General features: G+C 52.1%; 1 protein-coding gene across 6 annotated transcripts in view; it reads left to right on the top strand.

The window, feature by feature from the left end:
• Positions 1 to 5,361: 5,361 nt before the first annotated feature.
• PDE1B (phosphodiesterase 1B) overlaps positions 5,362 to 27,509 on the top strand; it is a 28,349-nt gene continuing 6,201 nt past the window's right edge. Inside the window, exons 1-10 of one of the 6 annotated variants that reach the window (XM_025883063.2) lie at positions 5,362 to 5,597; positions 5,686 to 5,808; positions 22,071 to 22,184; positions 23,075 to 23,257; positions 23,460 to 23,526; positions 23,872 to 23,988; positions 26,254 to 26,394; positions 26,790 to 26,890; positions 26,999 to 27,124; positions 27,259 to 27,360. In XM_025883063.2, coding sequence (XP_025738848.1) covers positions 5,699 to 5,808; positions 22,071 to 22,184; positions 23,075 to 23,257; positions 23,460 to 23,526; positions 23,872 to 23,988; positions 26,254 to 26,394; positions 26,790 to 26,890; positions 26,999 to 27,124; positions 27,259 to 27,360 — 1,061 coding nt within the window. In that variant the 5' untranslated portion in view covers positions 5,362 to 5,597; positions 5,686 to 5,698. Of the gene's footprint in view, positions 5,598 to 5,685; positions 5,809 to 17,226; positions 17,384 to 20,144; positions 20,280 to 21,156; positions 21,304 to 22,070; positions 22,185 to 23,074; positions 23,258 to 23,459; positions 23,527 to 23,871; positions 23,989 to 26,253; positions 26,395 to 26,789; positions 26,891 to 26,998; positions 27,125 to 27,258; positions 27,361 to 27,509 lie in introns of those variants that run through there. The other 5 variants (XM_073881869.1, XM_073881873.1, XM_073881872.1 and 2 more) reach the window with 5 other exon arrangements.

The following is a 27,509-nucleotide window of genomic DNA, read 5'->3' as shown; positions in this document are numbered from 1 at the left end:
TCAAGACCCAGGCTCAGTCGATACTTTTTAAACTTGGTACTCATAATCATTACACAAGTTTTTCTTAGCAACAACTGTCTGCTCTTTAGGATAGAAGCAACAGAGCATCCAGCTTCATGCATCAGCTGGTTGTCCTTCCTCACTATGGAAAAAACATTATGTTCTAAAGGAGTGATTCAGGGGCAGGCCTTTTGAGATTGAGGGCAAAGTTGATGAGGAAGGGAAGGCTCAGAAGCTTCTGAACAACTACTCCTAGATCCTCATCTCTCTGCTGGGATCTTGTTCTTGTGGAGAGGGAGACCTCTGTCCCATGCACATGTAGACCTACTTGAAAGGAGCCTCCCAGAGGATGGCAAAATAAGTTGCTGCAGGGGAATAGGGGGTAGACATGATACTTTTTTTTTTATTAAAATTTTTATCGAGAGAGGGGCGGGAGCCTGCCTTGCTCAGTCAGCAGAGCATGTGACTCGATCTCAAGGTTATGAGTTCAAGCCCCACATTGGGTATAAAGCTTACTTAAATTTTTTTTTTTTTATTGAGATGGTTAACCCACATGCATTTGTAAGAAATAACAGAGACATTGTGTGTCAACCATACTTCAACTAAAAAACAAAACAAAACAAAAAAACAACACACACAGAGAGATCTTAAGTACCTTTACCGGTTTCTCCATAGGTAACATCTTGCATAACTGTAGTATACTATCATAACCAGGATATTGACTTTGATACAATTCATGATCTAATCCAGATTTTCCCAGTTTTACTTATACTCATTCCTCTGTGTGTATGTATTTAGTTCTATACAGCTTTTAATTTTTTCTTTTTTTTAAGATTTTATTTATTTGAGAGAAAATGAGTGAGAGAGCACGAGTGGGCAGAGGGGGAGAGGGAGAGGGAGAAGAGGTGCCCTGCTGAGCTCGGGGCTTGATCATGGGACTCCATCCCAGGACCCTGAGATCATAACCTGAGCCGAAGGCAGACGCTTAACCGACTGAGCCATGCTGGCGCCCCTGTACAGCTTTTTCACGTGTAGGTTTGTACATCTGCCACCACCATGGTCAAGATCCACAAGGATCCCTCATGCTGCTTTTTTACAACCACATCCCCTTCCCCTTCCCTTGCCCTTGGCAATAGAAATCTGTTCTCTTCTAAAATGCTGTCATTGGACATAATATCTTTTTACAAACATGTAATCACACATTTCTCTATTATGTATACTTTTCCAAAGTGCTCTCGCTTTCCTTATGACAATTCTGCAAGGTAGCCAGGGAAGGCTTCCATATTTTAGGCCAGTAAACAGATTCAGAGATGCTCAATGATTTAATGAAGGTCACATGTTTAGCAGTATTCCAGAACTGGGACCCAAGTCTGATATCAATCTTAGACACTGTCTACCTGACCAGACTGCCTCTTCATCTGGGAAGACTTGTTCATTAGAATCCAGAGACTCTAGAATGAGTAAATAGGAGAAGGTGAGGATATGGTGGCCTTACTGAGTGAGGGACAGGTGGGGCTAGGTAGGGAGAGATAGGTAGGGGCCTGTGGGATCAGGCTTACAAAAATCCCCAAAATGTGGAGGTGTAAGGAAACCAGAGATAAAGAAACAAAACCAGACCACCCCGTCCTAGGTGTTAGAGGTGGGGGTCTTGTTATAACAGCTATTTGTGACCAAAAAAGAATTACCAGACCCTAAAAAGGAAGCAAGCCATTGAAGGTGTTATCACTAGTCCTTACTCAATGGTGCTATCAGTAGAAATGTTAAGAGGATTTAAGTTCCCTGGTTAGCCTTCAAGGAAAGACCAACCCTAAAAGCCCTCAGTGGCAACCCTGTTGGGACCCCTTTTGCTCCCGAGAGCTCTTTCTGTATCCTCACTCAATAAAACTCTATCGCTTTACTCACTGTCCTTGGTCAGGGCAAGATTCATTCTTCAACTCTGTGAGACAAGAACCTCGTTCTCCCACTTCATTGCCACCTGAAAAAAAAGGAGAATGTCTAGAGGTGAAGGGACAGATGCGGTGACAGGACCCATCAACGTTTTCAGCAATATGCTTCCTTGACCAGGAGGGTCTCTGACCCCTGACAGCTGGGGACACAACCACTGATCCCCAGCTTGTTTTATTCAGACCTTAAAAGGAAGTGAGGAATGACTATCAGGAAGAAGTTCTGACTCCAGTTGTTTTGTCTCGCAGGCAGAGAGTAGGTTCCAGCCTCAGCTTTTTCATTAGTGCAGTGTTTTCATTAAAATCTCAATTAACTTGTTTGTGGCAATGAGATGGAATTATCCCTCCTGCCAGGCCTGGGGTGAGATGCTTGCAGAGGAGCTCCCTTTCCTTCCGGCAGTGCTTTCCCTACAGTGGTGTTCATTTCGGGGGGGGGGGGGCAGGTGGGGCTGGGGCCTGGCCGAGGGGGATCTTACCCGGTGGCCCTTTGCCTGGGAGGACTAGACCGGCTTCGATCTGAGCCCGGGGCCCAGGAGGGAAGGAGGTACCAGCTAGGGCTAAGACTTCCCTCCTGTAGGTCCTTGTGCCTCTCTCAGTTCTTTTCCAACAAAGTTTGACTCTGAGAAGAAGCTGGCACGTGGCTGAAATGCACTCACGAGGTTGGGGGAAGAGTGTTCTTCCAGCTCTCCCCCCCACAGGACCTCCTGCTCCTCCTAAGTACCTGTCATCAAAAGAGACAAAGATGAATCCCCCCTCAGCCCCCACACCTCAGTGAGTTGTCAAGTGCTCTCCCTCCCACCTGAATAGGAGCGCAGGCCAGGTTGCAGGTTGAGGAAGTCAGAAGTTAACTTGAGCTGGGTTTGCAGCTCTGGAGGGATTGAGGAGCAGGCTTTTTCTCTTGTCACTTTGGAAGGCGAGGATTGTGAGGCCGCCCCTTTAAATAGCATTCCCGTAGGAGGCACATCACATCCATCCGTCACTGCTGCCAAAGCATCATTTTTGGTCTCTATCAAACTCAAAGCTTGTTGGGAGGAATTGTGGGGTTAGGGGAGTGAGGAGGCAGGGTCTCCAAGGGGCAGGGGCAGTTTGGAAGGCAAACAGGAGAGGAATGAGGCTGGCAGAAGCAGCCTGGAAAAGAGGGGGGTTAGGGCAAGGGGACAGGGAGAGAAAAATCGTGGTCTTTTGAGCCTATGGATGGAGCAGGCATATCTGGTTTTTATCCGTGTAGAGGTAGGGTAAGGCAGACATGGGATTAAATTGCCGCAAGAAGGATGCGGTTGAGGTTAAACACCAGGACTGGTAACTAAAGAAGGAGAAAGAGAGCCACAGGATGGAAAAGCACAAGAAAAAGGTTAGGAGGCTTGGCTCTGGCTTTGTTGCTTACTCTCTTTGGGGACCACATGATTTTTCTGGGCTTAGTTTTCCCACTCGTTAAATGGAGGGGGTCAGACTAGATGGACTAGAAAGTATCTTTCGTGAATAACTTTTTGTTTTGTTTTGTTTTGGTGAATTTTCCTTTCTTAAAATGGGTTAGGAGTTGGGGGCCTGGGAGATCAGGGTGGGATATGCCACTGTGTTGATGAGACCTGTCGAGATCCCTCTGGAAGTACATCATCTCCCGCCTCTTTTCCACCTCTTTTTTGTTTAAATACCTGCCTAATTTGGGCAGCTCCTTAGCTCTGATCCTAATTTGCAATTCTTTTGTCGTTTCCAGCCCATTCTTTTTCAGTTGTTAAGGAAGGTGATTGCTCTCAAGTTTAAGAAGTGGATTGTGTAGGAGTCTGACTGGGGTCTCAGCTGCAGCTTGGTCTTGGCTGGGGCTCTTCCTCAGGCACGGAGGGGAAAGGGGGATGGACGCAGAAGCTAGATGGACAGAGACAGGGAAGTCCCACACTCATTCCGCTTTTTCTCCATCTCTGACTCTGCCATCTCCTTCTGCCCGGGTACTTGCTGGGAGCTGGTTCTGCTGATACCTCTCTGTCCTGCCAGGTCTGAAGGCCTGACCTAACCTAATTACCTAAAGGGCGATTCTTTTATGCTGGAAGTCTTTGCCCTGCCACTTCACTTCTGCTCTTTTCTCCTCCATTGCCTGGGAAGGGGAGTAGCCTCACCCCGATATTTAGAATGGAGTAAAATACCTTCTCCTGACCATCCCTCCTTCCAACCTCCAGAGTTCTTGAAATGAAAACTCACATTCGGGATTCTGGATTAGTGGCCTCTTTGGGATCCAGCAGTTAGTGAATACATCTCCACTTTCTGTTTACATGGGATTTCCCCACAAGTCTAAGGTAGGTGGTTATTAAGGAGGAGAACAATTCTAAGGGATCCTAAGGTGGTTCCTGCCAGAATCCTAGATAGGATTCAGCCGGATGGGAACGGCTTGCCTGTTACAAAATCTTGAATTCAAATTTCAGTTCATTAATTATACAAAAAAAATTTTTTTAAAGATTTTATTTATTTGAGAGAGAGAAAACACAAGCAAGGAGAGGGGGAGAGGGAGAAGCAGACTCCCTGCCCAGCAGGGAGCCTGACAAGGCTGTGCTGGATCCCAGGACTGCGGGCTCCATCCCAGGACGGTGGGACCATGACCTGAGCCGAAGGCAGGTGCCCAACCGACTGAGCCACCCAGGTGCCCCTCATTCTACAAATGTTTTAAGCAGCTAGGCTATGTTGTGCTGGGCCCTTAGCCATTAGATTTCTTTTACTGAAGACAGAATAAGAGGAAATAAAAAGGACCCGCTACGGGAGGGGCTGAGGTGAGACACCAGGAATGGTTTCCTGGTTCTTACGGAGTTCTGTACAGAGATGATGCGGTCCTGCCTGCTCTAGTGGATTCCGTCTGGAAAGCTTTAAGCTTGGAAGAAACTCCCACTGGCCAGGGGGATGGATAGAGGCACCAGGGGGAAGGCCACAGCGATGGAGACATATCAAGACCATCAAGTTAAGGGAACTGAGGAGAGGAATGGGATCCCACGGCAACTCAGAGCAGACCTTGAACTTTTTCCCCCAAAGGCAGGAGCGCAAGGTGGGAGGGTCCGGTCTGGGGCGGGGTTCCGACGGCCGATGGCTTCCCTCAGCCAGTGCCCAGGTCTCCCAGGAGGAGAGGGGGACTCATCCCCTACCCCTCCCTCACAACATGGGGCGCACAGGCGGCCAGGAACACGGGGATACACGACGCCACATGCACATACACAGAAACTCAAAACACAGACCAGGGAGCGCACCCGGCCGCCTGCGCGTCAGGCAGTCTGTAAACGCGCCCTCGCAGCCCGGGCGCGGGGCACACGCCGCCGCTCCGCCCGGGCGCCGGGGTGCGTGCGCTCGCCCTCGGCGCCGCTGTCTGCGTGTGCGCCCGGCTCCCCGGCGCTCGGCGGGGAGGGGCAGGAGGGGCCGCGAGGAGGGAGAGACGCGCCGGCAGGCCGAGAAAGGAGGGAGCGCAGGGAGGGGGGCCGGCCGGGGGAGGAGGAGAGAGCAGAGGAGGCGGCCCCGGCAGCGCGGCGGCGGCGGCGGCGGCGGCGGCGGCGGCGCGGAGGGCTCGGACTGGGAGCCAGAGCTCGGCTGGACAGCGCGAGAGCAGGAGCCGCAGGAACTGCAGCTCTGCCAGCTTGGGCCGAGCCCGGAGACACCGGCCTGGCTGGTCCGCGCCAGCCGCAGGTGGGAAGGGGCTGGGGTGGGCGGGGAGGGGCTCCCGGCTCCGGGCTGAGGCTGAGCCGCGGTGCCGTCTCCTCCCTCCGTTCCACAGACAGAGGCTGAGCATGGAGCTGTCCCCCCGCAGCCATCCCGAGATGCTGGAGTCGGATTGCCCGTCACCGCTGGAGCTGAAGTCAGCCCCCAGCAAGAAGATGTGGATTAAGCTTCGGTCTCTGTGAGTCCCCGGCCGGGAGTGGGGGGAAGGGATCTCCGGGAGTCTGGGGCGGGGGGGGGGGGGGGGGGGGTCGGGGCCGGGCCCGGGGATTCTCTCCCGCACTCATGTTGGCTGGTGCGAGGAAACAAGCTGCCCTGACACGCAGGGCCAGGCCACATGTGCAAGGCATGTGCGGAGCAAGCCGGCTGGTTGGAGCGGGTTTAGGAGTTGCAAAGCTAACGATGTGCCTGTGCCTGTGGACCCCCGGGTGACACACGCAGCGCGGAGAGGCGGCACATTATGTGCGGTGTGGCAGGGCTGCAGACGGGCAGCATTCAGGAGGTGCCAGGCTGACTCACACGTATCCGTGTGCAGGGTTGTGCAGATGTGAGACACACATCACATGTGTGTGCATGAGTGTCCGTGGGACACACAGATGTATGTAGAGTGATTGCACACAGCTGCAGATCTAGTGCATGGGGATACTTGTGCCAACCTGTGGGTCATATGTATCTCTGTTGGGATTGGTGGTTTCTGCCTCCTGCATCTTTCAGGGGGTGGGGATGGGGGGCGCCCCATACCTGAGCTGCTCATCACTCTTGGGGCCGGGAAACCCACTGTGCACAGTAATGTTGGGGGTCCTGGCTGGGATCTGGAAGAGTTGGGGTGGAGCCCCTCCCTGGGAGCTGGGGTGGTGGTGGTGGTGGTGAAGAAAGATTGATTGACAGGGGCAAGGCAACTGTCAAAACCTTTTTGTTGCTGTAGGGTCTCCCAAGGATCTCCAAGTACATGGAGGCATCTTTTCTTGTTGGAGGAGGAGGGCATGGGTGGGGGGGCGGTGCTGCTGGATAAATAGGCAAACGAGGGACTCAGGTGTCCCATACTCCAGTCCCAGGGGAGGGAAGCAACTTTTCTTTCTGTTCCTCAGAGAAGGAGAGGAGTGGGTCAAAGACAAACCATGCAGCACATTTTTCGCCCAGTCAGCCGCCATCTGGTAACCTCTGCAGTCTGTTGACTCTTAATCAGAGAATGAGGGAAGGTGCCCCTCTCCCTGATATGACTCCCAATGGTCCCAGGAAAAGAGGCTGTAGATGTTCAGTGAGGCAATGCAGGAACCATAGCCCCAAAACCCAGTTCCTCCGCCATTATCTTCAATAATGAGCGCTGAAGCTTTACATTTCTGGGTTCTGGTGGAGGGAGAGATGGTGGTAGGAGATGGATAGATGCTAACGATTGTTTTGTTTTTAAAATACTTCACCTGTGGTAGTAAGATGACGCCTTGATATTGGGTGGGTGGGTCTGATTTATACTCTAGCTGCTTCGTGAGGCCTTAGGGAGAACTGAGGCCCAGTGGGCAACCAGGCTTGGCATCCAAATGTGCTTCTCACTTCCTGTCCTTTGCTGCCTCTAGCCATTGCAATTTGCCGGGCTCTCTGAAGCGCAGCCTTGGAATGAGTTCTGGGATGAAGAAATGGAAAACCGGATTGAATTGATTTTTATTGGGAGGAGCACTGAGTGATTCTTGATAGAAAACGATGCTCTGTTAATGGTAACTAAGCTGAGGGGGGGGCGGTGGCAGGTAAGGAAGTGGTGGAAAGACAAAGAAGGGGGCTCAGGGCTTACAAATGAGAGAATTCAAGGTGTCCCAGGATGGCTTCTCCCCATCATATACCTTCCTTGCCTCCATTCCAGGTACCTGTTTCACTGTCTCCCATACCTTTCTAACCAAAAGTCTTTCCTGGAAGCAAATTGCTATTTCTTCCTTTAGTATGAGAAGTGCTCAGTGGTGAGAGACGAGGATCCCCAGAGGAGGCATTGAAACCCAGGGAAAGAAGGGAGTAGAGGCAGCTGACCCTACCTAGTGCATTAGCTGAGATGTCCTTACAGGAGATCAGGGTGGACAAGGATCACTAATCTTATTGATTAAATTATTCCGGTCTTCACTTACTTCAGCAGTCTGGTCCTTAAGAGTGCTAGCTGCATGTAATAACTTACCCAGAAAAGGCCCATTTCCATATTATTAATCACCAGGAATAGATTCTCAACCTCACTTTTCAAAGCAGAGAAAGATGTTGATGTAAAGGTAGATCCCCAGTGGATGACTTACTGGATTTGGCTCTGTTTGAATACTGGGGAGGCTCTAGTATGGGAATAGGGGGATGCGCACGATTATCTCATGGCTGTGTACTGAATAAAAATGAAGACATATATATAAAGGCCTTGATTCCCCCACACAACACATTCTATCCCCCCCGCCCCCCAACTATCCTTTTAATTTCTAATCTAGGACATCTAGATTGTCTTCAGGGAGCCCGGGTCTGGTGTTTTTGCCTCTGGTTAAAAAGCCCATACTAATATAATTTTGCAGGGCAATTTCTTCCTGGGAAGGGCCTCCAGGAATCCTGTTTCCCACAGTAGGACTCTGCCAAAGATTAATTCAGAATCTGGAGCGTATAAGCTGAAGAGTCTCTGGCTATGGGATTTCACCTCTACCTAGCAGGAAAAATTTTCTAACTAAGCAGACTCAGAAGTGGAGGCATGAGAGAGGCTGGAATAGGGAGTCTGGAGATGATGGTTTGAGCAGGATGAGCATTTCTGACCCTAAGATGAAAGATTTGACTGGCTTGTCTACCCTTCTCTGAGACGAGAGGGCCTTGAGGAGTGTAGGGGAGGCTCAGGAGCAAGGAGTTTTCTGTGTCTTTTGTGAGTCATTAAAATCTGTGAACAGAGATTGGTTTGCCATCCTTAGCTCATTCATTCATTCAACAACTATTAACTGAGTGCCTCCTGAGGGTCAGGTGATGTGCTGGAGGCTGGGGTATGGTGGTGGACAAAGTAGACACAGTCCCTGCTCCTCTGAATTTGCGTAATCTGGTTCAAATCCATCAAGTGGAGTAGAGAGTGGGTGAGGCACCCTGTTCCTCATTTTGCTACACCCATCCAAGTAGTAAAACTGTACCACTTCGGTTTCTGCCTAATCTTTTCCTTTGGTGGGGGGGCCTACACACCCAAGAAAAGCATATATATGAATTCTTTCTCTTTCTCCCAGGATAGTACAAACATCACTTTCTTCCCTCTGCCCCAGTTTGTCCTGGGATTTTATAGACAGAACCTCCCTTTTCCTTTGGGATAGTATAAACACAATCCCTTTCTCTTCTCCTTTCTTCACATGGGACTCAGGACTCCCAGGATCTAGGCTCTATGTCCTAAGCTGCGGTTCAAGGTCATTTCAGCTGAGCTGGAGCAAGGACCCCGCTGGGGGTTCTTTTTGCTCATCTTTGTTTCATCAGAGTCTAGTGTGGTACCTGAAACATAATAGGCACTCAAGAAATGCTGTTAAATAAAGGAATGAACAAATGAATTAATGAGTATCCACGTATATGTCACGGAGCCCAGTTCTGTCTCTGATTCTGTGGTATGTGTGCTCCTGTACGTGGGCAGGGGCGGGGGGGGTAGCAGGAAGTGGAGGTGGAAGAAAAGGAGGTGGTGGTGTTTTTTGAGAGGGAGATGTTTAAAAGGTGCGGGATTTGAGGACCTCAGGACAGAGCCCAGAACTGAAGGAGTTACAGAGAGGATATGGAAATGTTATTTGGACGTGTGAATGAGACGTATCAGGATGAAATCGTGAATGCCTGACATGTATACATATGTGTCTGGGTGAAGGTTGGCGTGCGGGTGGGGGACAGCGCGTGGAGTCAGAGCTCCGTGATGATGTCTCTTTGTTTTCAGGTTTATAAATGGCATGTGTGATAATAAATATGTTGGGAAGGTTTGCACTTACCCGAATACCTGAGATTGCTCTGTGTATGAATGAGATGATGTATGTGAGTGCGCGCGCGCGCGCGTGTGTGTGTGTGTGTGTGTGTGTCTAGGTAATGGGATAATATGTGATCTTGTCTATGTGTTTGTGACACACCAACGTTTTTTTATAATCCCGGGGAGATCAAATGGGCAGGAGGAAGAAGCTGAGGGACTGGACTGGGTGCCTCACTGACTGATTTATCCCACCTTTTGTCCTCATTTTGTATATGCCCCACGGAGTGATCTTCTGTGGCTCTCACTGGTTTTGAAAGCTGTGCAGCGGTTCCCCCTTTTCCTGCATATGTTTGTGGAGCTGCTGTGAAGACGGCAAGATAAACTGTGGTTCCCTGGATCTCTGGAGAAAAAGGAGCACCATTTCTCCCAGGCCTTGCTTGGCAAGATGACTTTTTGTGCCTCTCTCCACGGAGCAGCCCTTCCTCTTTCATTTCCAACCGTGGCAAAGGGAATGTCTCCTCCCTGGGTTTTATATCCCCCCTCTCCCATCATTCCCTTCCGTCTTTACATTTCTTTCATCAGCTGTGCCTTGAATGGGGCATCTCTGGACAATAGAGGGTAAAAAAGGGAGCTGCAGAGAGAGGGGACATCAATTTCGACCAAAGGAAGAATTTCACAGGCCTCTGGTCAGAAGAGGTGGCTGGAGGGGACGAGAGTGGCAGTGTGGTGAGAGGGGAAGAGCAGAGGGGATGGTGGGAGATTCGAGTTTGAGGTCACGTTCCCATGCTGCCAATTACCAGCTGCGTGATCTTTTTTTAAAAAATATTTTATTTATTTATTTATTTATTTGAGAGAGAGAATGAGATAGAGAGAGCATGTGAGGGGCGAGGGTCAGAGGGAGAAGCAGACTCCCCGCTGAGCAGGGAGCCCGAGCGGGACTCGATCCCGGGACCTGAGGATCATGACCTGAGCCGAAGGCAGTCTCCCAACCAACTGAGCCACCCAGGCGCCCCCAGCTGCGTGATCTTGACAGTCATGTAGTCTCCCTGAATCTCAGTTCCTCATTGGATATCATGCCTCTGAAAGCGGTTTTGAAATGATACAGTCTGGAGTTCTTTCAGCATTGGAGAGCTTTCTGTGTGAAGAGGCAGGGGAATGGGAATGAATGGGGGACCATTGGCTTGGTTGGGGAGAACAATAAAAATTCAAGAGGCAGGAATACGAATTACTTAATAGGTGTAAGTCCTGTAGTCTGGGACGTGATTTGGAATAGTCTTGTTGATGAATGGTTGTCTGGAGGGGGTGAGACAGGTGTCTGAGCTTAGAGACTAGCAGGCTGAGTGGGGCTGTTTTACAAAGGATGTGGGCCACTGAGGTCAAAAGAAAAGAGAAGGACTTACTCCTATCATCTCTTTTCCCAGTGGATAGAGCAATTGTAGTTCTAAGATGCTGGTGGGTGTGGCCAGCCCCAGGGACTGCCGTTGGTGAGTTCTGTGAGCACTGGAGAAACTCTCCTCTGGCATTTATCCTGCATTTCTAGGCCTTGGGGGTGATGTGATCAGGTATGCCACACCTTATTTTAGAGAATCTCTAAAGTCCCTTAGAACCCAAATATCACTTTGCTTGCTCAGAAGCCCCAGGAGGCCAGTTAGAAAGACTGAGAGGGGAAATTCTACAGTGGAAGGTTGTGTTTGTCACTTTTGCCAGGAAGAGGGTGAGGTAGGTTGGGGACGCACTGGTCCTGGAAGGCCAGGTGAGAGAGCCAGGAGGGGAGGGGACGGGTCTGGACCCCTTTCCACCTGCCCGCTGTCTAGGGCGCTCTTGAAGGCAAAGAAATGAGTGGCTGTTCCCTACCTTCCCGTCTTTTTTTGGCCACCCTCATCTGACTGGGGTGGAGGAGCAGGGAACCTTGAAACACATCTTTCCCTCTGTTTGGAGTCTTTAAAGAAATCATTGAGGGTTTGTTTCCAACTTCTCTGCTCCCTCTGCTTTCCTCTTCTTTGATTGCTCTCACATCCTTTCCCTCGGTCCCTTTCCTCCTTTGTTCCCATCTCTCTCTGCTGGGCTGCATTTTGCTCTTCTCTCTTGTCCCACTTCCTCTCTCCCTATTCCTTTCCACTGGGCTTCTCTGGCCTTCAATGCCCCTACCCCTTTCTCCCCTTGGCCGGGAGCCAGGAAATCCCTGGGGCCTCCCTCCTCCGCCGCCCCCCCCCCCCCCCCCCTGTTGGGGGGGGGGGGGGTGCAGGGTGAGTCGGCTGCAGGCGCCTTTCCGGACAGCCTGAGGAGTCCCGCCTCAACCGCCGTATCCTGCAAGGCCTTTCTTTTGCCTTCTGAGTGACCTCATCCTCCCAGCTCCCCTGGGGAGGAAGCCAAGTAATTGTCTTCGGCTCTCAGGGGGCTGATTTTCTCAGGTACGGAAGTTGAGTAGCTATTTTCCAACTCTCTTCAGGACAAGAGCAGAGAAAAAGGGACAAAACCAGGGCAGCAGGTGGGGTTGAGGTGAGGGCCCCCCCTCCCCCCCCCACCCCCGAGTCTGGAACTTGTTAGATAATGAGATTGTGCCCTAAGGGAGGAAGACTTGATGATCCTCGGGAATTGGGAGAGCATCCTGGGGCTATTGAGTGGGGCAGAGTTGGGAACTAAGGGGGAAGGAGGGCTCCTGAGAAGGGAAAAGGAGGAAAGCGAGTTGTCCATTCAGTGTGGGGAGGACCCTAATGCCTGTGCTCTTGCCCCTCCCCCCCCATCCTGCAGCTGCTCCTCTCCCCTCAGCTCCTGCTGCATCCATGTGGGTCGGGGGAAGCAAACATCAGGTTAGGATTCTACTTCAGCCTCCCAGACCTGGCAGGAGTCCACTGGGGGAGCTGTGATGGGGTTGTGGTAGAGAAGCAGGCTTGGTGGGGGAAGGGCAGGGGAGACCCAGGGAGAGGCCTGGGGGCGTGGGGCTGGGAGAAGAGCTAGAAGCGGGGAGCTTCAGGTGGTGCTGTTGGATACCACCAGGTTCCTGGGTCAGCGGATTCTGCAGCTGCAAAGAGAAGTCAGATTTGCAAATAATTATTGTGGCCGCAGGGGCATGATTAGGCTGCCAGCTGGTGTTGGCACCATTTGGTTTTGGGAAGGGAGCGTGGCTTCCAGGGGGCTTTGTGATTTTTTGGCAGGCAAGACCTGGGGGCTAGAGAAGCTTCTCCGTTCCTTGCTATTCCTTGGCTTCCCCGCTCCCCTGTTTGTCAGCTCTTGCATATGGCACCGTTCTTGATGCCCACCATGTTTGGAAACTTCTTGGGGCCTGGGCTGAGTGAGCACACACTTGCCAACCTTCCCAAACCCCCGACTGTATCTCTACTAGGCAGTGGCTTTAGAAATTCCAGTCTTAACGAAACACCATAAATCAGATCACACCAGATTCACCCGAAAGACTTCTTTGTCCTGCTTGTTCTCCTTTCTGTTTTTTTGAAATGCCAAGAAAACTTGCTGTTGTCTTGTTTGCAGCAGGTGGAATAAAGATAGATATGTGGGAGAACTTCCTGGAAAGTTCCTGGAGGTTAGAATGTGACCTTCCTGTGATAGAGAAGAAAGCCACCCTCCTCCTTTTAGCATCAGGTTAGGGATGAGTTGGGGAAGCAGTGAGCTAGTCAGAAAGGATGAACTTGAACCAGGGAATTGAGACCCAGGCATCCTATTTCCCTAGTGCCTCCAACCCGGGCACTGCATCTGAGAACCATAAAATATAACAGAGGAGGAGAGTGATGCCCAGAGGTAGTTGGTAAGGTTTGGGGGCAGGGCTGGGACCAGACCCCAGTTGCACTGGTCCACACCCATCACACCTGCAGTCAGTCCCTTGCCAACCTTCCAACTCCCTTTCCCATCCCAGGCCGCCTTCGACATCTGCTAGGCCCCCTGGACACAGGGCATCTGCTGGAACATCTGCTGGGATGTGGTTTGCAGGGCTGGTGGGGTGGTCCATGTGGAGGTGGTTAATGAGCAGAATTAAACAGTGAGGGGGTGGGGGGAGAAGAGGGGTGGGCAAGCAAACCAGAGAGAGAGGTCTTCTGGCTTGGGTCCTGGGAGCCTCCTCTCTCCTTAGCCTTCCTTGGACTTTCTTGCCCACCCCTCCCAGTTCCTCCTTCTCTTTAGGGCTGAACTATGAGGCTGAGGGAGAGGTGACTCAGTTGCGTGCTAGGCTCGGAGCCGGGATATCTGGGGTCTTTTTAGTCCCGGCTAAGGCTCAAGCTGTTTAGGTTACCCTCTGCCTCATCTGATGTGAGCTGTGCTGGGCGGTTGCTAGGAACACCTGTTAGAAACAGCTTCTGGACAGGAGGCAGAGGGGGAGCTGCTTTCAGACACAGCATGGGTGGGAGCCAAGTCCCCCACCCCTGCTGCTCTGCTTCCTAGACCTTCTTCAGCCTTCAGCATCGTTCAAATCTCTCTTCTCTCCCTCCCTACCCCCCCCCAGTACCTCCTGCCCCCTCCCCTCCTGCTGCTCTCTTGGTTTCTGTTCTTCCCACACTACCCCCCATCCTCCACCACCCTCCCTCCACCCAGTTCCTCGGTCCAGTGCCTAGAGATCTCTTACAACTGCTGCCATGTCAACCCGAGGCCTGCCGCCTCCCAGGATGGCACCCCAGCTCTGCCACCAGGGGGGCTATTTTTATCTCCAGAGCCACCCCCGCCACTGCCAGAACCGAGGCTGCTTGTGTAGCAATGGGAAGCCAGCGGAGTGAGGGGAGCGCAGGGCTTGGGTAAGGTGGAGAGCTGGTTGTTCTTGGTTTCTGGAGCCCCATGCTGTGCACATTCCCCAGTTTCTTCCTCCACGGCCACATGGCCCCTGTGGAATAAGGAGCCGGGGAGAAGCCCTGGACATCTGGAGTGGTGGCGGCAGGGTGGCTAGGGCTTTTCCACACCAGAGGGCCTGGGTACAGGGTGGGCATAGGAGACTTTGTTCATGGAGGACTCTTAGCAACCATTTGCTGAACAAACTAAATAAAGGGTTGGGCGAAGGAATAATCTGTTGCATTCATGCATCAGTTTATAGTCCCCAAGGTGCTCCCATGTGATCTCATTTGATCCTTGTGCGAATTCTGTGAGGCACATATTGCTTACCCATTTTATAGACAGGGAAATGACCTCAGAGTGTCCTGCCCAAGGTCACATATAGTGATAAAGTCTAGGCAAAAGTCTCCTGATTTTAATTCATGTCCTCTTTCCATTGGATTTAGGTGACTTCTTTGGTGTTCTTTCAATTTCTGAGATTTTGGAGACTTGAGATCAGCTGGCTAATCCCTTCCCCAACACCCCACACCTCCACCCCCCACTCCCACCTACTCCCCCGTCCCCAGCCCCTCTCTTCGCTGACCAGAGGCAGGGTTTTCTATCCTTTGTTCATCCCCTATCCCAACTCCTATTCTTCAGGGCAGGTGAGGAATGCTGGGAATGGGCCTGGGAGGGAGGCATTATGGTTGTGCTCCTTGTTATTTTTAAACTAAATTTAAAGACTAAAGGCAAATCCATGCTGGACTCTGCTGGGGTCATCATAGCTACGTCCTGCCTCCCACCCAGGGAAGTCTCCCCAGCTTGGACAGAGATGTGGTATGTGTGTAGATGCACGGGTGAGTGGATATGTGTGAAATTGTTTACCCCAGGAAGGGCTGGTGGTTGGCCAGTATCCTTTCTTATTTGGAACAGTTAATAATAATAATAGACTGGGATGAGCACATATGGAATGCATGCTGGGACGATGCAGCAGGTATGTATGTGTGGTGAGGTGGTAAGCAGTCATTTGTCCAACCAGCTTTTGGTTCTATTGGGCAAGAGGGCAGAGGGATAGACAAAATATCCTCTCTAAAGCTTTTCTAGTCTAAGAAATCTCCACCTTTTGGTAGGAGGGTTGAGGTGAGTGCCTGCTTGAGGTGGCAGGGCCTGGAGTCAGGGGAGAGAGGGGAGCTGCCCTGGCTTGGTGTTTGTTGGTGTTTCAGGCTGTATGCAGCCGGCTACCACCTTCCTCCACTCCTACCCTATCCCTGTTCCTCCAAGCAGGCATGGCCAGAAAACAGGCAATGACTTGTCCCTCATCCCCTGGGTGTCAGTTCTGGGTCTCTGACTCGGGCTGTAATGCCTTTTCTCTAAAAACAACAACCAATGTGTGTGTGTGTGTGTGTGTGTGTGTGTAATGCCTTTTCTCTAAAAACAACAACCAACGTGTGTGTGTGTGTGTGTGTAATGCCTTTTCTCTAAAAACAACCACCAACGTGTGTGTGTGTGTGTGTGTGTGTGTGTGTGTGTGTGTGTGTGTTGGGAGCGCAGAGAAAATGAGATGGACACAGAGAGGGAGGGTTTCCTTTCTTCCAAAATCTGCAGTAGCCCTGCTTCATGGCTACCGGGACTAGAAAACAACTTGTAGATGTTTAACTTCATTCCTCTCGTTGCTGTTAAGCCCACTTCCACTTGTCCCAGCACTCTGAAGCTGAGAAACAGCAGGTTCCCAAACTTCATTTGTTTATAATCCTTCAAGGCTTTGGCACAGTGACAAGCTTTTTTAATTTCTCTCTGCTTTTGGGGGATAGAGGTGGGGAGGAAGACTTCCCGTCATAAAATCCTGGTGCTTGGTCTGTTTCTTCTCTTTTCCCTCTCTCCTGTCAAACTCAGCCCCACGAGTCCCCTTTCCTCATTTCCACATTATCCTCAGCCCTAGACCCTAAATTAAGGAGAATGCAGTGGCGCGGAACTCTCCACTGAATGCGTTCGCCTTCACCCCAGGCTCTCCTCCTTAGCCCCGCCCAGCCCCTCAGCTGACCAATCGCGGCCCCAATGCGCCTGTATTGGTGACGTCATTTCACAGCCAATCCGGAGGCGGGCTGGGGCTGTATGCGCACGTCCACCTCGCGCCGCAGAGGCCAGCATCTGTCCCCCAACTTGAGCGAGGGCAAAGTCTGGAGGCGGAAGAGGGGGGTCCTAGTCCGCAGGCCCGCCCTAGGCCGTTCCATCAATTCTCCTCTTCCTCTGGGCTGGATTGGCCTCTCCCCAGTTAATACCCAGTTATCCCGCAGTGCTTGTTTTCCAGATGAGAAACGGGGGCTGGGCGTGGGAGAGTAACTTGCCCCACCTCTCGGTTTCTCTGAGCGAGTCCTCCCGACTTTCATTCACTGCTTGGGCAGGGCTTTCCCTCTCTGTTGAGCCAGTCTCTGAGTGAGGATCCCCTGAACCCCAGCTTCAGTGAGCCCCTCGCCTGTGGTTTCTGGTTCTTTTGCTGTCTGGCTTCTGTCCTTTCAGGTGGGCTAAAGCTCATTTTGAAAAATGGGCCCGGAAGATGACTGTGGGAGGAAGCTGAATCTGCCCAGCCCCTCTTGCAGGGCCCTTTCCCCTCCCAGGGCCGACTGCCTCTCCACATCAGATTCAGGGTGGGCCTCTGTCCCTGCATCCTTAAGTCTTCTGCTAACCCCTTCTCCCCAAAGAGGAGCCCCACCTCCTCAGAGCAAGGGGCTGGACTGTGCTATTTCTGTCCTTTCTGGGATTCTTCTGAGAACAGATTCTTGTTTTCGGGCTGATTCAGATGTGAAACTTTTCCCGTGGCCTCTCACCCAGTTGCTGTGTGCTGCCTCTCTGTCTCATCCCTCCCTTCTTCCTCCAGCCAGGCCCCTCCTGTGCCCCTCCCCAGGGTTCTCTTTGGTCAGTAGCTCAGTTCTGCTGAGAGCTGGAGGAGGAAGTTGGGTCAAAGAGGGAGTCATTCCCCCGGGGGGCCCTGGGGACCCCAGGGGCGGCATTTTGATCCTCTGAAGTAGGACACTTTGATTCCCATGGCAAACCCTGTTCCTGTGCAGAGGAGCCACCTTCAGGGCCCCATCCTCAGGTAGGCACCAGGGCGAGGAGGGGAGGGGGTAGGAGGAGGACAGATGGCTGTGGGTCCCCACGAGTAGTTTGGTGGAGGGGAGGGATCAAGACTGGACAGCCCCTGTATGTTGTGTCCACTTCTCCAGCCCCCCCACCCCCCCACCCCCCCATCTATCTTGCCCTTCCCCTTATTCTCCTCCCATTCCCGTCTCCCTTTCCTTTGTATTGCTTCCTCTTGCCTGTGGCAGGTGACTTAGCCCTGATTACCCCCCTTTCTCTCCTTCCTCACCCCAGCATCCTTAGGACCTCACATTCCTCTGAAATCTCCTCATCTGATCTTAAAACCCCAAAGGGAAATTGGATTCTTCCTCCAACTCCTAGCCCTTTGGCTTGAGGCTGCCCTGTCCTAAGCCCCTTACTTACAGTGATCTTTTAGGAGTGTGGGTGCTGGAAGGAGTACAGGGGGCTTTGGAAACTGTCAGATCATCAGCCGTGATGGCCCAAAGAAACGAACTGGTGGGAAACTGAACTCTTCTGGGGTGTTGGGATTATTACTACCCTGAGCCTTCTCTTTCAGCGGGCTGCCTAGAGCTGGGAGAGACTGGTGCTTTCCAGGGGTCAGGTCTGAGGATTTTCCCGGGGTGCAGCAGCCAAGGGTAAAGGAGAAAGAAGTGGGTGTAGTGAAACAGGGCTGGGGTGGAGGTGGAAGGATTGTTGCAGAAGCTTCCAGTTTTCCTTAGGCCTGGATGAGGACCTGTGCATGGGCAGGGGAAGTAGGACTTCTTGCAGAAGAATGCTGAGGGGGGGCTGTGGGTGGGTCTGGGGAGATCCTAACTCTGAAGGACTTTAGAACCAGAGAGGCCACTGCCGGGCTGGAGGGGCTGTGGGGGAGTTAGAGGACTTCAGGAGGGTGACGTTCAGCACCTGGAACCTTCCAGCTGCCTGAGTCCAGGTCCCCTTCTTGGACTCCCCATTTGTCAAATTTATTCTTTAATCTTTCCCTCCCTCCCCACTCCTCTGGTGTCTGGATCATGTTCGCTTCAGATTTCAAAAGCAGCTATAAAAGAGCAGGGTCTAGAAGTGGAGGCAGGAGGAATTTGGTGGGAAGGTTGTGTGGAAGGCCAGCCACAGCCTCCTTCTTCTCCGCAGGCTCTCCTTTAGAGTTTCAGAAACCCTGCCTCAGAGATCTCCATTGTGAGCTCTGGCAGATAGCCCCCCACCTGATTAATCTGCCCCTACTCCCATTTATTTATTTATATTTTATTTATTTGAGAGAGCATGTGAGAGAGAGAGAGAGCACGAGCAGGGGGAGGGGCAGAGGGATAAGCAGGCTCCCTGCTGAGCCAGGGAGCCCCGATGTGGGGCTCAATCCCAGGACCCTGGGATCATGACCTGAGCTGAAGTCAGATGCTTAACCAACTCAGCCAGCCAGGTGCCCCTCCCTTTTATTTCATGGACATTCGCTGAGCACATACTATGTGCTCTGAGTACAGCAGCAGGCTAAACATGTCATTGTCAGTCCCATCAAGATGCTCACAGTCTGCTATGAGCTGACAGACACCAGCACTTCCTGGGGGAGACAACAGACTGAGGAGCTGTGATGGAATGAGCTCCAGCCTCTCTCCAAGCGAATTACATGATTGAGCCCCATCTGCCCAATACCTTTGGTGTGCGGGGCACGGTTAGGCCCCAGCAGTGTGAGTCGTAGGCTTGCCCACTCGACTGAGATGGACAAGTTGTATGACCCTGGGCCACTCACTTAACCTCCCTCCTCAGGTGGTTGTGTGGCCCAAATGAGGTTTGTCATTATGAAGGAGAGATCATGGCCATTTTCATTGTCTCATTTTCTCTGTTAGGGGGCTTCCCAGTCATGAGCCTCCATGCAAACTAGACTCACTCTTCTCCACCTGACCTTGGGATGGAGAAGGCAGGCGCTTGTTGGTTTGAAGGCCACGAGGGGTGAGTTGGGTGGGGCCAGTGTGATGCTGGTCAGTTCATTCCAATTCACATCACGTTTATAGAGCCCCACTCTATGTGTCAGGCCTTTTGCATACATTATTTCATTTATAAAAGAAATTATAAAATAAATAATAATTCTTATTAACAGCCCTTCACAGGTGGTTTATCATCATCTTCACTGTTTTACAGAGGAAGGAACAGAGGCTCTAAAAGAAACGTTTTTTTTTTTTAAAGATTTTATTTATTTATTTGAGCGAGAGAGAGAGAATGAGAGAGAGAGAGCACGAGAGGGAAGAAGGTCAGAGGGAGAAGCAGACTCCCTGCTGAGCAGGGAGCCCGACGTGGGACTCGATCCCGGGACTCCAGGACCATGACCTGAGCCGAAGGCAGTTGCTTAACCAACTGAGCCACCCAGGCGCCCTAAAAGAAAGGTTCTCAAAGTTCCACGTGCATGAGAATATCCTGGGTGTTTGTTAAATGTGTTTGCAGATCCTTGGATCATACCCTCAGAAATTCTGGTTCAGTAGGTGTGCACCCAGGCCTAGAAACTCAATTTTTCACAAGTATCCCAGGTAATTCTGATGCCAGTGGTCGACAGGCCACCTTTTGAGAGATACTGGTTAAGGATTAGTGACTTGCCCAAGGGCTCAGGGCCTGGAAGTGATATATTGGAATCCAGGATTCCTGTCTTCCAGAACTGTGGCCGGGAGCCTTGGTTTCTGCATTGGAAATAGGGGTGGCCATTTCCTCCCAACTCCCACCCTCCCTCTAGGCCCATTGTGAGGATGATCTGAGATAAATCGCTTTTTTTTTTTAAATGTAGAGCTGGCAGCATTGTTAATGATTATGCGAATACATGCAAATGAGCACCCGTGGGCTTGGCTGTTCACTTTGGGAGCCTGTGCTGGGATCTGTGTTTCAAGATGTGGGTCGGGAGAGAGTGCAGAAGAACTTTGGTGAGTTTAGGTTTGGGTTTTCTTAAGGGCTGACCAATGTGGAAGATGAGGAGGGCTGGGGTAGGAATCTGGGAGAGAGATGGGACCAGAGGCTTTTCTTTCTTCTTGGGTTGTGTGACCCCTAGATCTGAGGCTCCCTGGCCACAGGGACCAACCCGGAGAGGGAAGCCCTGGTTTGTGCCCGGGCCCCAAAGGTGGAGCGAACCTCTTTGTTCTGCCACCTCTGGGTCAGCAACTCTGGGAGATGCTGGTCAGTCCCCCTTCCCAGCTCATTGGCTGGAAAGCCTATTATATTGTTTAGCCTCTAGCCGCATCCCTAATGAAGCCCTAGTTGGGGCAGAGCTTTACTGAAGCCGGCTACTTTCTTGTCCAACAACCACTGTTTGCACATGCAGCCGGTGCAGCAGGAAGGCCAGAAGTGAGGTTGGAAGATCACCCATTGAGGAGGCTGCAGTGTTCCCTACAACTGCTTTCCTCCCATTTCCCCCCTTGCCCTTCTGCCCCATTTGCATTCAGACTGTTCCGGCAGGACTGCTGGGCCCTGAGAGGAGAGTTGGCCCGCGATGCTTCCTGGGGCTGACTCTTTCTGGCACCCCATTCCAAAGCTGCTGAGACCCCAGGATTCTGGAGTTGCTTCTGTTCAGGAGTACCATTGTTCTCCCTCCCCGGCGTCCCTGGGAACTGATGCTAATTTCAGCCTCTGGTCCCTGACTCATTCTTTTTTCCTCCCTGACTCATAGGGTGACCTTAGGTTTCTGAAACCCCTCTCAGTGGGGAATTGTCCCGGCCCCGCACTTCACCCCCAGCTGGGGGTTAAGTAGGGCAGGGCAGGGCTGGGGGAAAGAGTGAGAGGGGAATGTTTAATTGCTTTCTTTAGAATCACCAAAGTCAAGAGAGTTTTGTGTGCTTTGTGGCTGCCTGGGCTGGACTCGCCAGACTTCTAAGAAGTCTCCCACTTCATCACTGACCCCCAGCGTTCATGAGTGCAAAAGATGAGGGACTGTCCCCTCAGGCAGGGCATCGAGTAAGTGAGACCCCTGGCCCCACCCCCCACCGCTTTGTCTCTGGGGGCAGCTGCTGCGGGGCAGAGGTAGGGGATGGGTACAGACACACATTGCCAGAGGTTCTCTTGGGCACAGCGTCGGCGAGGCAGGAGTTAATTCTGCTCTGTCCTGGTTGATGGATTCTGGAATCATAATCCATTAGCTCTGCCTGAATGGAGTGAGGCCAGGCGAGAGCATTCACATTGGTCTTTGTTCTGTGTTTTCGCCATCCCTGCCAGGGAAAGAGAGGCTGTGGACATATACGCCCCCCTTCCCTGCCATGACCAACGGATGTAATGGAAGCATCTTGGGGGCTCTTTTGATTGCTGTTGACGCCACAGCTCACTCTGCTGGGGGAAATTGGCAGTCTCAGCTCTTGGTTCTTCAGGCTATGAAACAGATCATTCCCAGAACATCAACCCAGGGGCTTGTACCTGCCTCATTCTGCTGGGCCTGGGCAGTCTGAACAAGAGTTTTCAGGAAACACTGACTGAAGGGAGGTGTGGGGAGGTGAGCGGTAGGTGGGGATGGTGGGGTCAGAAAAAAGCCTGGGATTAAACTTTGGGGGTAGATAAACTTAATACAGGCGGTGGCAAGAGTCGGGGATGAAACACACTAGCTGCGATTCTGCTTCCTGTTGGAGAGAGTACCGATTTGTGGAAGACTGAGGCACCTTATCAGAGGGGGGTCCTGCTCTCCTGACAAGGGAGCAGCGCCTAAGCACGCCGTCTGTGCCCACCCCCCACAGGTTGCGCTACATGGTGAAGCAGCTAGAGAACGGGGAGGTAAACATTGAGGAGCTGAAGAAAAACCTGGAGTACACAGCTTCTCTGCTGGAGGCTGTCTACATAGACGAGACACGGTGAGAGACCCGGGCATGCAGGAAGACACCGGGCAGCCACAGTGATCAGGGGCCGGAGTGAGACGGAAGGCTGGAGATAGAGACCTGCGACAGGGCCAGGGCAGGGAGGAAGAGCTGTAGGGGGAAATATCACAGAGATAAAGGGGCGGAGGAACAGATAGGGGTTTGCAGAGATAGAGACAAACACAGGCATCAAGGAGAGAAGACTGTTTCAGAGCTGGAAGGGACCAGAAAGCTCACGTAGTCCTAACCCTCTCACCAGTGGGGAATCCCTTGAGACCTGTGCAGCTCAGCATGGGAGCCACTGGTCACGTGTGGCCATTGAGCCCGAGTATGAGCTGAGACATGGAGGTACATGCAACATGCATGCTAGATTTCAAAGACTGAGAAAAAGGAATGTAAAATATCTCTCTATATTTTGTATTGACTTCACATTGAAATGATACTATTTTGGGTGTATCTGGTTAAAGAAAACTTATTAAAATAAATTTCATCCGTTTCTTTTTACTTTTTTTACTTTTTTAATGTGGCTACTAACCAATTTAAAATTACTTCTACGTGGCTAGCATTTTATTTCCGTTGGACAGTGCTGCTGGTCTCAGCCTCCCTGACGTGTGGTATCTATTCCATTTTCTGCTTGAGCATTTCCAGAGTTGGGATGCTCACTACCTCACATAGTGGCCTGTTTCATTAGTGGTGGCCTGAGAGAGACAGAAAAAAAAAAAACAAAACACCACCAAAAACATAGTGAGAGAAAGGAAGGGGGGGTCAGAGAAGGGAGACACCTGGCATGAGCGTTCCTGAGCTGTGGGGTGTGGCTGGGCTCAGCGTCCCTAGGTTGTGGAAGCACCTGCTGTCTTTCTTCTGTGACTCCCCTTCTGGGGCCTCAGGCAAATCTTGGACACGGAGGACGAGCTGCAGGAGCTGCGGTCAGATGCCGTGCCTTCGGAGGTACGAGACTGGCTGGCCTCCACCTTCACCCAGCAGGCCCGGGCCAAAGGCCGCCGTGCAGAGGAGAAGCCCAAGTTCCGGAGCATCGTGCATGCGGTGCAGGCTGGGATCTTCGTGGAACGGTGAGGTTTGCCCCTGCTCACCCTTCCTCTGCCTCTAGTTGTGTCCGCGTTTCCCAGGCACCCTGGGCTTCCGGGACCCCACCAGACCCCCAGTGGTGTGCCCCCCCCTCCCCCGCCCAGAGCTTATCCCCACAGCCCCACCTGATCAGACCCCACTTCCCAGACCTTCATAGGTGGGCTTCTTTTCGTTCTTTGCCCTTAGGATGTTCCGGAGAACGTATACCTCTGTGGGCCCCACCTATTCCACTGTGGTCCTCAACTGTCTCAAGGTGAGCCGTGGGTTTTCGGGAAAGAGGAGAAGGTTGGGGGAAGGAATGGTCTTTGGGACTTTCAAACTCTGTGTGGGGTGATTTTTGCCTTCCCTTTTAACTGTCATCCCCATGTTGCTCAAAACGACATTTTGCCCACTCCAGAGGCAAACTCCTATCTTTTTGTCTCCCCTGCACTGAGAGATACCTGGGGAGAAAAAGGCCCACATCACCATGTCTTTGTTTTCCTGCTTCCCAGGTCTCTGTAAACATTGGGAAGTCCTCCTTGAAGTCTAACTGCAACCCTTGCTGCACTGGGAAGCTCCCCTTGGGAGTCTCCCTGTCTAGTCTGTTGTTTCTCCACAGAACCTGGACCTCTGGTGCTTTGATGTCTTTTCCTTGAACCGGGCAGCAGATGACCACGCCCTGAGGACCATTGTTTTTGAGTTACTGACTCGGCATAACCTCATCAGCCGCTTTAAGGTTGGGCATTATCCTTCCCCTGTTCCTGGGCAGGGGTCTCCACTCCCATCATTCCTGTTCTAAAAGATTGCCAACAAGCAATTGCCAACAAGCACAGGCTCCCGCACTCAGTCTCACTGTCAGGGAAGTTTCCCCGTGCCCACCTGCCCAGCCTTTCTGTCACTTGCTCCATCCCGAGCTTCTGACTTCATTTATTGCTTTCCAGAAGACTCTAGGTCTGCAACCGTCCAGCCTAGGGTTCTATTCTGTCCTGCTTTGCTTCTTTCCCGTAACTTGTCCTTTCCAGGCTGGCTCGAGTTCACACCTCCCTGTTTCAGCTGTCCTGCCTCTTGCCTGTGGACACCCGAGGCCTAGAGTCCAGATGCTGTCAGCCTGTGCCCTTGGGACTAGAATCTCTCCGTTTGTTTCCTGGGGCGGGGGGGGGGGGCGTGTAGGAGCGGGGAGGAAGGGATAAAATTGGTCACTCCTTCCCTTCCCCCTCAGCTCAGAGTCTCTGTCGGAGGAGTTTTATGGAGAGGATTGGCTCTTGGCAAGGCTGGGTAGGGCTGTATGAGGGGAGGGAGGGTGTGTGAACTCCGTTTGCTCTTCAGCTTGGCTGGCCATGAAGAATATGGAATTGAAGTCCTCTCCAGATTCTGGGCCAGGAGGGAGTGTCTTTTGGGAATAGGGGCTGGAAAAAACCACTTTCATGTGGAAAAACCACACTTGGAAGTGGAGGGTGAAGGGGTTGAAGAGTCGCAATGGGACTGTTTGGTCAGCACTTAGGTGGGGGTGGACATAGATGTTAGAGCAGAGGAAGATGTGTATGTTCCGAATGGGCCATGGGGGAGGTCAAAGGAGTCCACTTGGCCCTTTCTCAGAGGGCTTTGGAAAATCACCCAGCCATCCTCAGCCCCTACTTTACCATAGTAGACTATTGGTGCGTGTGAGCCTTTCCTCAACAAAACTCGTTTTACACCAACTCCCGAGAAGGTTTCCAGAACTTTCCTGAGATGCTCAGTTGAGATTTTCCTCAGTGCCTTCCTGAGGCCTCTCCCTCCGCAGCTTCATTTTCTTCCTTCCAGTCCTGCCCTCTCCAGGACAGAGAACAGCAGGGTCCTCCTTTTCCTAAGACTTTTCCCAGCCCATGTTTCTCCAAACTGGTTCTCAGACATTCTCCAGATACCAGCTTCTCCTAAACTCTGCTTCCTTACCTGGAAGGACTGGTTTTGGAGGACCCCAAGGATAACTGCATCAGGTTGGGTTTGGCCCAGCCCCAGTTCGCCTTGCTCCAAGGCAGTTGGAGAGAGGGGGGCACTTACTGCTTTAGTCTTTACTTATGGCAGAGATTCCAGTTGGAGCCGCCCTTCTCAAGCTCCACATTCCCTTCTTGGGCACCCAGCTCCTCCCCTGTGTCCCTTCCCTTCCCTCCAGGGACACCATGGCAACGCAGAAGCAAGGGCAGTTGTCATGGAAATGGTCCTCTAAAATTCCTTGTATTTGGGGCACAGCCCTCCGGGGTGGGGGTGGGAGATGTTAGGGTCTGACTGGTTAGTGGCCTATCTTCTCTGTCTCATCACTATTGCTCATCTCTACAGAAGCTTCCCCAAGTCCTGAACCTTGCTCTCCTCACAGCCTCAGGAGATCCAGGGACTGGTGCAGACACCAGCCCTGCCCTCTGGGAGCCTGAGCCTTTAAAGGAGGCAGACAGACTGCAAGGGCATATACAGAGACAACTGACAGTAGTTGGTGCTTGTGTGTGTGTGTGTGTGTATGCGTGTGTGTGTGTTGCGGTGGGTACAGAGAAAGCCTTCTTAGAGGGGGTGACCCATGTCTGCCTGGAAGGGTCCTCTCTAGGTCATCTTACTCTTTCCCCTGCTTCTGAACTCCTTTCCATGGTATTGGACTGGGGATGGGATGGGATGGTTGGAAGATAGGAGGGAAGTTTTCTTTTCTTAAAAAGCTCCAGGGAAGTAATAATAATTATAGCTACTCTGTAGAGAGCACTTACTAAATGCCTTGTACTTATCTCATTACATTCAAGGAGGTGGTATTATCTTCATTCTGCGAGTAAGTATCAGAGGCACGTGACTTACCCAGGGTCACACAGCCAGCAGGGGGTGGAGCCAGGATGTGAGCCCAGGTCCACCTGACTGCAGAGCCGGTGCTTTCCTCCCTGCGCCAAGCTGCCTTCTAAAGAAAGATGGCGTTGCTGATCTCAGTCCTCGGCTGCCTGCCATTCCTGCAGATCCTCCCTGTAGCTCGATTTTCTCCCTCCCACCGCAGATTCCCACTGTGTTTTTGATGACTTTCCTGGAGGCACTGGAGACAGGCTATGGGAAGTACAAGAACCCTTACCACAACCAGATCCATGCAGCTGATGTTACCCAGACAGTCCATTGCTTCTTGCTCCGCACAGGGATGGTGGTAGGTGTCCCGGGAGATCATTCTGTGATTTAGGGTCTTATGGCTGCAGAACTGGGAAGTCTAGATTATACTCCCATTTTCTTTTGTCTCTTTTGGTTCCTCTCCATTGGTATCCCAGAGTCTTTACAGAGTCAGATTTTACTCTAGAGAATTCCTGGGTGTACCATAACGTCATGGGCAGTGCTGGGAATGTGTGCTGGGATACAGCAGGAAGGTTTCAGGTTGGGATAAGGGGGGTATTTCACCATTCTGGGAGCTGAGAAACCTGGCCATCTTAGCCCAGGAGCTGGCCTTGAAGAACGGAAGGGCTCGGCTGAGGGGCGTAGCCTGGGGTGGAGGTCTTTGGGCAGGGCTAGGCAGGGGGAGGCCCCTGTCATCCCGTCTCTCTTCCCCAGCATTGCCTGTCGGAGATCGAGGTCTTAGCCATCATCTTCGCTGCAGCCATCCACGACTATGAGCACACAGGCACTACCAACAGCTTCCACATCCAGACCAAGTGAGGGGTGCCGCTGTGGCAGGGGCAGGAGGGGCCCAGTGGGAGTGGGGGAGGTTGCCAGAGTCCCCACGTACAGGGGGCTGGACGCAATGACCCTTGGCTTTGCAGGTCGGAATGTGCCATCTTGTACAATGATCGCTCAGTGCTGGAGAATCACCACATCAGCTCTGTCTTCCGAATGATGCAGGATGATGAGATGAACATTTTCATCAACCTCACCAAGGATGAGTTTGTGTGAGCTGAAGGCAGGAGTGGGCATCCCGAAGAGACCGCCCCCCCCGTCACCCTGACCCTCTCTTTCCACTCCCTGGACCCGTGGCCCATCGGTGCTGTGGGGGCTGATTGCTTTTCTGGTTCTGTCCATCCAGAGAGCTACGGGCCCTGGTCATCGAGATGGTGTTGGCCACGGACATGTCCTGCCATTTCCAGCAAGTGAAGTGCATGAAGACAGCCTTGCAGCAGCTGGAGAGGTGGCATCTGGTGGGGTGTGGCCAGGGCGAGGTCAGAGTGAAAGCTGTGTGAAGCGGGGGCACACTCATGGGTAGCTGGTGTGCCGGGCCTTTACCTGGATGTAGAAACTCTCCTGGCTCCAGGTGTCTGAGTCCATCTCCACGGAGGG

This window comes from Callorhinus ursinus, unplaced genomic scaffold (genome assembly GCF_003265705.2).
Source record: "Callorhinus ursinus isolate GAN/ISIS: 27379988/994484 unplaced genomic scaffold, GSC_fseal_2.0 scaffold44, whole genome shotgun sequence".
NCBI lineage: Eukaryota > Metazoa > Chordata > Mammalia > Carnivora > Otariidae > Callorhinus > Callorhinus ursinus.
Note: the sequence above shows the minus strand (reverse complement) of the source record. Positions and strands in the feature narration are given on the sequence as shown.